Below are 12,399 nucleotides of genomic sequence, written 5' to 3'. Positions count from 1 at the left end.
ATTGACATTTGAGCATGTATGGTATGCAAACTTTGTTACTTTGGTTTGATTTTTCTTAAAATATGAATTTTTGTATCATATAGAATACTGAAATATCCTACTGTATCTCTCAGTTCCAAAAGTCCAAGAATATTTTTTAAAGATTTTTTTAAAAACTAATTAAATACTAGAGGAAAAGAAACTAACAAAAAGTCCATGAAAAACTCCTGAGTTCACTCTTTCATGGTAAAAATAAATTTTTTTTCAAAGCAATATCTGTAGTTTTCCTCCAACTTCAACTAGATGAGAATGACTGAGGCAATAATCCTTCTCTTACAGGCTTACAACATGAAGGACAGCATGGATTACTATTACTTTTTGAAATGTTTTAAATATCCATTGTGTATCCTGTTTTTCTGGCACTAGACAACTTCAGAGCTGCCAAGACTTGTCATTTATTTTATCTTAATAAAGAATCAATAAGCCAAATCTTGACTCCCAGCAGCTGATAATTTAGGATTACATTTTTAATTTCCAGCTGCTGTCTTTTGTCTATCTGGTGGTTATTTTTCATTATTATTTGCTCTTTTCTTTCTGTGACAGTAAATCCTTCAGATATGATTACCAATTCAGCCGTTTGCCTGTTTGCAGAATAAGATCTCTTGCTATTGATTACCATAACGACTAAATCCTACACAGAAATGTCACTGGTCAAAAAATACCCATCTACGCTCAGCAGACCTGCAGAAAGCCTGGCTAAAATAGACCAAAATGGTTCTGGAGGCTTAAGCAGGTTATATGAGATACAGGAATCACGTAGGTAGGACAGGCTTTGCAAGATGTGGCTTTGCAGCTGACAAGGCAGCGAGCAGAAGCAGGGAGGCTGGGAGCATACAAACCTGCACATCGTAAGTCCCATTTAACAGGACAGGCCTCTGGGAATTGATGTCCTGCAGTACCCCTGAAAGCACAGTGCGGTTGACTTTCTGGAAGTCTTTGGAGTGGCTGAATTGCACCATGTTGTGGAGAGCCAAAATTTTAGTGTCGAGCTCAGCATCCTGCCTGGTGCGGTTGTGCAGTCCTAGGTGGTACTTGCGGAAGTGTTTGATGAGATCTGTGGGGTCGTTTCCGTAGTAACCGTACCCACAGATGTTGCATTTGAAGTCCTGAAGCTCTGGAGACAGAGGCGCTGTATCTGGATTATCATTTACCAACAAATCTGCTTTTGATTTGATCAGCCTTAAACCCCCATCTGAAGGCACTTGTGGGTTTTTTGAGGCCATGGGGACCGGGCTTGAGCCTTGGCCATCGGTTTGACCACTTTGCACTTGCACTGTTTCATCTGAAGCTTTTGGCGACATCTGATGCTCCTCATTTGTCTCTGCTGCATCTCCTGACGGGGTACAGACCACATCTTGGGTGTCATCTGCATCTAATTTTTGAGGAGACTTCAAGGGCTCACAGATTCCCCCAACAGCTGGAGATGAGAAAGCCAGCATATTTCTGTCTGTCACCTCATCATGAGGGAAGGATGGAACATTTCCTCCCTTATTGTGGCTTTCATAATTGAAGCCAGCCTTTTCACTCAGCACTGAGCTTTTCAAGTCCTTTTTAACACTGGAAGATGGCTCTTGGACATGCATGCAAAGTTCCTCCTTGTTACTTAACTCTGCCGCATCACCCTGGTCAGTGTTTTCTTGCATCTGCTCTGCAGAAAATTCTTTTTTCCTTCCAGACTCTTCACTTTCAGTACCTGTAGACTCAAGGGTCTGTACCTCACCTTCACTAGCAACGTTTCTTAGAGGGGGATTCTTTTTCCGGACCATATCTACCACAGAAAAAGAAATAAGAAAGGAAAAAAAAAAAAAAGGGGAGAGAAGAAAGAAAAAAAAGGAAAAAAAAACCTATAGAATTATTCAAGATATACAAGATATGTAACAGATTATAAACCTGACACCTTTAAAAGCATTCTGAACTATACAAATATATTGAGTACATCAACTTTTCAGAAAATTTTTGTTGAACAGGTTTTTAAGCTATGCAGAAAACTTTTAAAAAATTAGCACGCTGAGACTAAACTTAACTAAAAAGAGAACTGTAAAGAACCTAAAAAAACCACTTCCATGAGAATCAGTGAATTGCAGGTTTCATTAACTTTTGGGATGATAATGGTCTGGCAGGAAGAATTTTAAATTAATGCTTCTTTTAAAATAATTTTAAAACACTAAGGGAAAAAATAAACTTTTGATGTCTAATGTTCATACACAGTACATTCACATATAACATAGCTTTGCAAAAATAGACCTAAACAACATAATCCTAAGAAGAACTTGAGTTATTAGGAAGAAAACAGATTTAGGAGAGTAAGTACTTGAGGTTTCAGAGAAAGTATTTTCCTAAGCAGGTATCAGTTTCCATATAGCAAAAGTTCCCCCTCCTACTGCCCATAAACTTCAAACAGGATTATATGGATATTCTGAAGTGTAGCCCCACAGTCCATTATTCATGTAATTAGTTCTATTTGCCAAACAAAGAAAAACTAACTTTATTAGGAAACCCATTGTCAATAAAACTTTACAGGCCTGGATCCAGACATTTGACATCAGTGTGTGGCTGAGCCAGGATCTGCCCTGAAAACACCTGGAATCCACATGGATCTCATCAGCCAAACCTTTCAGTCCTCCTTGCAGACATAGCCACTACTGCTAAATCTGCAAGTACACTTCCAGGATCCATTTAAGAAAGCTGAGACAGGACAGCAATAAGGATCAGAGAGAAAGGCGGAGTCTGCCACTCATGAGTTAGCTGCTTTCTGAACAGAGGGGATTATGGAAGGACAAGCAAACACACTATGCAGGTACTACGTCAAATTCCTCATCCACTTCACCTTCCCCACTCTATTTAAGAGAAAACATATATATTAAACTCCTCTGCTGTCTCAGCTGTGTGGTTCTGGATTTGATATTCATCACCAGCTGGTTTGATCCATTTGTGTTCACGTGCTAACTATGGGGAGAAGACAGATGTGCCCCAACTTTTCTATGCTCTTAATCTCTGCCAATGCTGTAGACAAGGATGGATGTTTCTCTTTGCCAAATTGTGTGTGGTCTGGTGGCAGCAGCCTGCAGTACCACACATGAGATGTGAGCTACAGACTCAAGTCTGAGCCCCCATTCCCAGGCCAGCCCTGGCCCGGCCCTACAGAGGCACTGGAGATAGACATTGCTCTGCCAAGAGAGGACCACCTGGAGACTCTGGGAGCAGCCCTGATGTGCTCCAAATGGTGCTGTATCCAGACCTTTGAAAGCCATGGATGACCTTCTCAAAACAGTACTTTGAGAAGCAAGGCTGGGGACAGAGGTTAAAAATAAAAGAACAGGCATCTGTACATCCTCTTATTTACATCTGCTCCACATGAAAGGGCACTATGTGCTCTGTTGATAAAAACAGACAACTTCTTAGGGGAAATGTTCAACTTGTGTCTTGGGCTGGCTCTGTTGTCTTTGTGGTTGAGCTGATCCACAGGCAGCATGGGCTACAGCAAGGCAGCTTTCACACAGAATGCCAGCTCCTGTTACAGAAATTTTAACACTCCGTGTGGTCCTAATAGGTTTCGTAAATGCCTACTGCGATGCCTTACTGCAGAAGACACGTATGCTTGGGAACCAAATGTCTTCTCTTTAAAATCAACTACACCTACCAGGGGATGTGTGAACTACATTGGACTCTTTTTTCCCCAATAACTTCTGAACCACAAAGTCACTCAGAACTCAGAGAAAAGAAATATTTTCTGCTGTGGTAAGAGAACTATTACAATAGACTCAGCCTACTAAAACAACATGTAAACATATATAATTCAAGGTATAAAGACAGTCATTAGCCTTTCAGCAGTGCTACTTCTCTGTGAGACTCCATGAATGCTCTTGGTTAACACACACACAAAATATCTGTGAGTATCTCTGATAGGTGTTCAGCTAAGTATGTATCTTCTCCTGGTTACACATCCCAAACCATTTATAAAATAACTTCCGTTTAAATGCAGACAACAGAGAAAGAAGTCCTGACTGCGCAGTGAAGAAAAATCAGAGATCAAGAAAGTAAACATCATGACTGTTACCTCAGTCAAAATTAAACAAGACTAAATGCAATGTTATAAAATGTTTTTGTTACAGATATTTTTGGCAGATAAGGAAAGCTTAGAGATTTGCTATCTTCATGACAACTGACAGAAGAGAGTCAGAGAAAAGGACAGAAAAAAAGTCCCTTTAAAGAAAAGAAAAGAAAAATCTAGACTCTCTACAGGCTAACTGGACAGTAGATCTAGCTACTTTAATTCTAATTTTCCCAATACATTTGTGAGTCTGGGTTGTTAATGGAGGGGGGACAAGGAAACAGTATCTGCCTAATGGAGCTTTTTCATGCAATATTCTATTTGGAGAAAGAAAGGAAAGAAGAAAGAAGATAACATTGACTTCCTTAAGCTGAATTTAAAAGTATTTTCCCGTCTTTTTCTTTTAGCTTTTGAAAAATCATCTGTCATTTATTTGATATCCACATAAGGGAACAGTAAGAAAAGACAGAGGGATTTTTTTGTTGTCGAAATTCCACCACTATCATTTTTCAGAGACGTATTATGTAAATAAAACTACATTTGCAATACTCCTAAATTGAAGAAACCATCCCTTAGCAAGTCATAAGTTAGATACAGAAAGAATATAGGCACTCTGAAATTATTATCTCTAAGACAAATAACAGATTGCACAATGTTTTATTGTGTGCCAAGAACGTTTTCGGTTAACAATTTCACTTGAAAAAATAGATCACATACTTGTAAAATCATACCCAGCATTGACTTCATAAGGCATGTGGCTTTAGAGTGCTTTTTACAATTATTAATTCTATTAGTCAACTAGCAGGCGGGCTAATGCAATTGTCTTAGAAGATGCACGGAAGACACAGAAGACATTTTGAGAGCTGATCTGTATATCTGCAAAACAAAACAAAAAAAAGGTTTTCCTTCCTAAATTATGCATTCAAAATATGGTGTTCACTTAAAAACATTATTATACCTATTGTACATTCCCATGCATCTATTACTGGACACTATACAAATAGAGTCTGCTGTTCTCTATTTCCCTCCAACATGAGAAATCCCATAGCTCTCTTCTCCTCAGAAGGAGCTCCTGCTCCTGCACGCACACACACTCACACAAAAAGACAAAAAATATCTCAGAGCTAATGTTTACCAAACACAAAGTCTAAAACAACTTTAAAGTAACTGTTGAAAATGAGCTGTAGAAAGAAAGTGTCTTAAAAAAAAATCACATGCATCATCATGGGACTGGCCTAATGGGATAGTTAATGGCACCTAAATAACTCCATCAGCAGTTGCAAGTTAACCTCTGCTGGCTGCCTTGTGTTCCACTTCAAAAAAAATTAGTGGTGTTACTTTCATTGTTAGCAGACAACTTCCCACACCTCTCCAATGCCATTGCAACAGTAAGCACATTTGACGGGTGCTAGTGAAGAAGCCAAGTGAAGAACAGGCTTTGTTTGGGACCTGGCTTTTCAGCACTGAAAATAATGATCTGCCCATAATAAAAGAATTACTAAGCCTGATATGAATGAAAGGACTTCTCGAGCTGAGGGAATTTTGGATAAGGCCCAGGTTGCAGTTATATGTACTTTCCCTCAAAAACAGGCAAGGCTACTCTATGTGGTTCATACATCTGCAATTTTCTGTTCAACAGTCACTCACATCAGTTCATCCCTGGAAACAAAAACTTCTTCTAGATTCAGTTTGTAATTCAGAATAATGAATAACCATAGTGATTACTGAACTTCTTAAAAAAAAGAAAAAAGAAAAAACAAAGTCTGGTAATCAATAGTTTCATACTAGTGGTGAAGATAATGGCTAATTACCTGCTGATCACCACCTCCCCAGCGGGTCACTGTTGTTGCTCATTACTTTTACTGAATGTGATGGCTTGTCATCAAAGCCTATTGCAACAGAATAGTTGTTGCCTGGTGCTTGTGCTGCAGGTTTAGGTCAGATCTTAGTCATACGCTCTTTTTAACAGAATAATCCATCTAGAAATATGTTTGAATTTTATGAGATGCCACTGACTACTCTTTGTACAAGTAGATGCACAAGCAGACGAAGAGCAAACTGAGTCATGGGTATACGAAGACTGTGATATTATCAGTCAGTACACTGCAGCAACAAAAAATTAAATGAAAATACACATTTATATTCAACAGGCTCAAGTAGGACATCTTTGTTAAGGGATAGTAAAATTAATACTTTTACACTCATATATATTACACACCCACACGAAGACATATAATGCACATACGGCGCTACAACATCAATCATTTTCCCAGAATAATGCAGCAAAAAATCATTAACTCTCGGTGTCTCAGCTTAATATATGTGTAATACTTACCTATCTCACAGGAGTGTTGTGAGGCTTAATTAATTAGTGACTGTAAAGCACTTTGTGATCCTCTAATGAAAGGTGCTACATAGCACAAAGTATTATTAAAATCATTAGGACCACAAAAAAGCCCTGTGGAATTCCAGCCTACACTGTCTGTTGGGGTTGGGAGCGATCTTAATATTAAAAGGAGACCATCAGACTAATTTTCATAATTTTTTCAAGATTTTTTCCCCCTTTGCTGTTGTGATAGCACGTTAGAAACTAGAAATTTAATCTTTATCATCTTAATAACATACACTCATGTAGTTTGTTACTGCAGGGCTAGAGAAGGGAGCAGTGCTTTTGGCATTCATCTGGCTTTCCCTTTTAAGAAAAAAAAAAATTTGAGAGATTGAGAGACATATTTTGACACCTTCCCACACTCCACTCCAGCAGGACAGCCGATCATGTGAGATCGCAGGATACTTGCTATAGCTGCATGGGAAAATGATGCTGTGGTTTTAATTTCTCTCCTTTTTAGACTTTTTCTTTCATAGAAGAAAAAAAAAATAAAGAAAAAAGAGAAGAAAAACAGCAAAAAAAAACAAAACAAAAAAAAAAAAACCAAGACGCAAAACAAAACTCAGTTTATTACACATAAATAGACTACAAAGTCTGTCTGCTGTTCTTCATATAAAAACCCCTAAGTGTTCAAAGCGGCGGCTTCTATCAAGCACATAAAGTCCCAATCAGTGCGGAGCCTCCTCCCCAGTCTCCGTGCAACAATCGAGCAGCTGTAAGGCACACGAGGCCAGCGAGCTCCTGCTTTGAGACGGAATCTCTGGGAAAGCGCCTCGGCGGCGGCCCCGTCCCCGGGGAGCCAGGGCACCCGGCCCGCCCTCGCCCTCCTCGGCAGCCGGGCCCGCCGGGCTGGCCCAGGCCTGCGCCCAGCACAGCCTCAAAGGTAACGAGCTCATTACTACAGCCCGCAATTCAAAGACCTGCCATGTTTTCTAATTTAAGTGTTAAAAAAAAAAAAATATTTAAAACCCTGTAAATAACACTGGAAATTCCAGGTGAAATTGCTGAAATTACTGAAAATTAGATTACATTAGATGCAAACTACCCCAGACTCAGACACAGCGGTAGACGACTGGCCAAAGCTGCTGCTCTTCTACCTTCCCTTGTGGACACTGCACAATGAAATGACAGAAAAGAGATGTACAGCTTCACACCCCACCACCTCTGGCTGGGACACAGAGCAGGAGGCAGTCACACACGATGCTTCTCTCCCACTTTTGCTCGTGGTTCTCAGAGCAAGCCTGCCGGCAAACAACCAACACATGGCCCTCCCTAACTTTTCTCTGCTGAGAAGGGAAGGAAAGAACAACTCCTTTTATGTAAGGAACCCAAGAGTCAGGCCCTAAACCGTGGGAGGGCAGAATAAGCTTAATGACAAGCAACTGCCTCTTCAACTGGACCACCTCCTTTCTGCTTTGGCATGTGTCTTCACACACCATACAGGACAGAAGATGTCACAGCTCTAAGCAACTGACAACTTAATTCCAAAGGAGTTTTTAATCTATACATGTTTTTCTGCAAGCCCTCAAACTGCATGTCCACTCTTTCCTGCCTGAAATTGCTAAAGTAGAACATGATTCCTCATATCAGTAAAATTAGGCAGGATCAGACATTGTAATTAGACAAATTGAATCTGTTTGATATTTTATACTCCACATGCTCCACTGAAATTATGATAACTTCATCAATCTAAAAAGTGCAAGAAGAAAAAAATGTATTAGCAGAAGAAGAACACATCATATTAGTAGAACCGCATTACAGCAAAACACTGTTGTTTTTTCTCCTCCTCTTCTATTTGTTTGCATTTTCAGGCTAAATTCTTCAGTTTAGCCCCTGATCACCAATTTGCTGAGGGCTGTTTGCAATTTTTTTCCCCTACAACAAAGAGACAAGTGGAAAAGAGCTGTGGTCTGTTCAAGCTTGCTCCTTCCCATTTACATTTACTTTCCCAACATCGATTGTTCTCAAATCTCTAAAGGTGCACTTTTGGGCATCTTAAATCCTGTTCAGCTACAAAGTGCCATCACCTTCAAACAACTCTCATCAGGTAAATCTCTTATTAATTCACACTGAATTAATTCACAATGATCTTTTCTATTACCTTATGCTTCAGAGCACAGCACACTTCAGTAATCATCTAGCCACTGGAATAAATCTAACCTTTTCTATGGGTATAAAGCAGACACTTGGTCATTTCAAGAGTTTAGGAGTGGCATTTCAAAACAGATTGTTTAAGCCCACTTCCAGGCACTTATTTCATTTTAAGCTCACTCCTGGGGTAATCACACAGACACTTTCAGGAGAAACTGAAGTCAAAAGGTGATGTATCTAAAGAGGTGACATGAAGGAGAATTGTATCCTATCTTGCAACCAAAATGAAGAATTCTAAACCTGCTTTTATTTACAAGTCCCTGAGCACAGCAGGTTTATGTTCTGCATTTCTTACTGGCCTGCTGCAGAGAGCTTGTTCCTACCTGCCCTCCACAGCCATCCATCTAGGATGGGAGAGCCCAACAAAGCAGGATTCACTTTGCCCAGACTTCCAATCAAGTACCTAAAAGCACTCTGTACACATGACAACTAATTAAAACTCAACAAAGCTTGTGAAACAGGAAAACTAACATCATTGCCATTTTATGGATAAAAAATATTATTTACAGAGAAATTAAAAATTCAAAGTGTTCAAGGTGACGTGCAGGCAGACTTCTTGGCTAGTGACTGAACCTGGGTCTCTAGATGTCCAAGTCCATATCCCTCTCCTTTATGTATTTCAGTAAAGAAAGCATCACCCTAGCACTTGGCAAAAGGCCAACATCCCATAATTTAATAAGGTACAGAAGGAGCATCTCATGCAAAAATCTAAGTGCTCCAATTTATCATGACAGTTATGGGATAAGCTGACATTTTATTTGTATGTAAATTAGTCTCCAAAACAGCATTAAAAGGCCGCACTTTCAGAGAATATTATGCCTTTGCTTCTCTGTTCTGCATTTATCTAAACTCAGCTTTGTATATTAAAAGCAGTTTAATTTTTATGTATTGATGCTGCTTTGCATGCTCCCCAATCCACTGTTATTGCACCACGGAGAGAATCCAGCCTGATTTGCTTACTGCAATAAAGTAACTGACTTCTGCCAGGACTGACACCTACTATGGGAGCCCTGCCTGCCATCCTCTCCAAATCTTCTGGTTATTCTATTAATTATCTGTTGTTATACTTTATAGGATGCAGAACACTCCCTATTAGATGAAACTGGAGGACCATTTAGTCTGGTGTTCTCTTTTGGAGATACCACATCCTTCAAAGAAAGTTCAACTGCCTTTCAATAGAATCATCAACTTCTGTGAAAAATAAATTGCTCCTGATCCTCAATGCTTAAGACAGCAGCTTACTTTCTGAAGAGTAAGAGGGTCTGTAGGCCTTAATTATATCTCAAAATTTTACTATTTCTTTTTAAAGAAGTCCTATATATCCCCAGGTCCAATAAAATTGACCAGAATCTATGTCAACATTGCAATGATCCTGGTATCGGTGACATCTTATAGCTCTCACTCTACAATTTAAGCCTTAAAAAAAAGAAGAAAAAAAAAAGGAAATATTTTAAATGTTTAGAGTTTGCTTTTTGCCAATGGAGTAGAATTTTCCCTCAATCTTGTACCAGCAAGAATCAAAGACCTCCTGGGCTGTGGGGGCTGTGGGCACATCTATCACATCCGCACTGTTCATCTGGTCTTTAGGGCAAGCAACCACTATCTTGCCAAACTCTTCTGGTAGGTGTGGCAATCTCATATGTTTCAATTTCTTTTCAGCCTGAGTAAACTCAGTGTTCTCTGTAATCCAAATGTCCTTTGAAGACAATGGGAGTTTAGGGTTTGCAGATGACTCAGAACTGAATCTGAGTTGAGTGTACTGGCAAAGCAAGCGCAGTGCTACCTTCAGATGAAGAGTGAGGAAAGAAGGTGACCTCCTGGCTCCTAGGCAAGAGCAATCAGGTATGGGTACAAGAAATGACTCATTTGTTCTTTTGCATTAAGAATACAATGGACTGATCCTATTTCCCTTGAAGGTAATGGCAAAAGCTTCACTGACTGAGAAGCAAGTGTGAGATGTGCTGTCCCTTTCTGCCAGGTGAGATCTGTGATATGAAAAGAAGGTAATCAGAGTTCCCTTGCCCAAAACCTCAGTGAAATGGAACCATAAATTACTTGGGACAAGAGGAAAAGATGCAAGATAGAGGATGGTTTTGGCTAGCATTCCAGAAAAGTTCAAATAATTTTGTTTCCAACTAGAGGCAAAGTCCTCCCATTTGAAAAGGGATTGAAATTTCAGAAACTGGGAAGGAGGCAGAAGCCTACAGCCTAGACCTAAAACAGTAATATTAAATCATCACTGGAGAGGGCATTATTGTAGTACTTTTCCAGCCAGACCAGAATCAGGATGAACATGAGTTTGCAAAAATGTCCTTAATTTTTTTTTCTTTATAAAAAAAATTTGGCAAGAGTTTCCAGACACAAGTTACATAGGTAAGAGAGGGCAACCAAGGGCAACCGGAGTTGAGCCTACATACATCAAAGCAGACTCAGGCTTTGGGTACCCATCCAAACTGAGCCTTCAAAGGTTCTGATGTTGCCCTATTGTTTAGTTTGAATCTTGTCTAAGCTTGTTCAGGAGAACCCACATTCTGAAGTATGGAAGAAGGGAAAAAGAACACACATTTTCCAAACTACGATTGCAAAACAAAACAAAAAAATGTAAATCTACCTGCTGCAGGGTAATACTGGTAAGCGTGGCTAGCTATTGTTGCTCCCTGCTTTTCAATTTCCATATATTAGCATTCATTGCCGACATTATTAAATCCAAAGTTATTTGGATGCTTTGATCAGCAAATTGAACCTTGAGTCTATATATGATGTACCTATATTCACATAAAGTTTACAAAATTATTATATTTCCCTATTTTAACTTTTTTCCCCCCACATGCTATGAGTTTCCATATATCCCACAGCCATACATTCCAAACACAGACTATTTTATTTAGTAATTTATTCAAGAATTTAGATAAAAAGAAAAGCAATGGAAATTGTTTGGCAATGTCTATATAAACAGTTCCTATACATTTGGGTTGAATCATCCAGCAATCACTCATCTTGACATGCCTGTGACAGATAAAACTTTCATCACCAATATGCCTTCTTGACTTAGAGATCAGGATACAGGGGATCCATATTACAAAATCTCTTTTACTGTTTATGGCTATCACAAAAATTAAAATCACATTAAACATAAGCAAGTCAGAATTTTGGCACTGTTTTTCCACTCAGCACAAATAACCCCACTCTCCATTGTGAATGGGGGAGAAACAACAGCAGTGGCAACCACAACAAAAGACTGGATTGTGTGTTCTCTACACAAAACAGAAAGCTGTGCCTATTCAAGAAACCTTGGCCATTTGTCAGAAATTACAGAACTGATGTTGAAGCCCAATATTAGCTCCAGCCAAAGCAGTGGTGAATTACCTTGCCATTCGAATCATCCCAATTAACAAGGAAAGACTCTTGCAGCACGTATCATATGGTCCTCATGCAGACTGAGAAACAGAGCCGCTTTCTTAAAAAAACCCAAAGTAAAATACATTAAAAAAAGACCAAAGTGAATGCAAATAGATTCACTCTGAGTGGTTTGTCTATTATTTGCCCTTTTTATCTCTTATTTTTCTTTTGAAGCTGAGAAATGAAGTGAAATGCTGATGAGAAAGCTAGTCTTCAAGCGCTTCCACCTTAATCATTTGTTATGAAACGGCTTTAAAACAGTAGCATTTTTCAGAAAGTCGTAAGAATTGAGAACATGCATTCGCTGAGGAGCATGATCTCTGTTTTACACATTTCAGTTCTGGTCAGAAAAGGGGGAAGGAGGGCGCAG

General features: G+C 39.3%; 1 protein-coding gene across 6 annotated transcripts in view; it reads right to left on the bottom strand.

The window, feature by feature from the left end:
- TRPS1 (transcriptional repressor GATA binding 1) overlaps window positions 1-12,399 on the bottom strand; it is a 211,751-nt gene that overhangs the window by 167,840 nt on the left and 31,512 nt on the right. For 3 of the 6 annotated variants that reach the window (XM_064706585.1, XM_064706590.1, XM_064706586.1), the window contains exons 2-3: window positions 4,808-4,966; window positions 879-1,807 (exon numbers count right to left, since the gene is read on the bottom strand). In XM_064706585.1, the coding sequence (XP_064562655.1) occupies window positions 879-1,807; window positions 4,808-4,844 (966 nt within the window). In that variant the 5' untranslated portion in view covers window positions 4,845-4,966. The remainder of the gene's footprint in view (window positions 1-878; window positions 1,808-4,807; window positions 4,967-12,399) is intronic. The other 3 variants (XM_064706589.1, XM_064706588.1, XM_064706587.1) reach the window with 2 other exon arrangements.

The sequence above is a fragment of the Zonotrichia leucophrys genome, chromosome 2 (assembly GCF_028769735.1).
Source record: "Zonotrichia leucophrys gambelii isolate GWCS_2022_RI chromosome 2, RI_Zleu_2.0, whole genome shotgun sequence".
In the NCBI taxonomy this organism is placed as follows: Eukaryota; Metazoa; Chordata; class Aves; order Passeriformes; family Passerellidae; genus Zonotrichia; species Zonotrichia leucophrys.
Note: the sequence above shows the minus strand (reverse complement) of the source record. Positions and strands in the feature narration are given on the sequence as shown.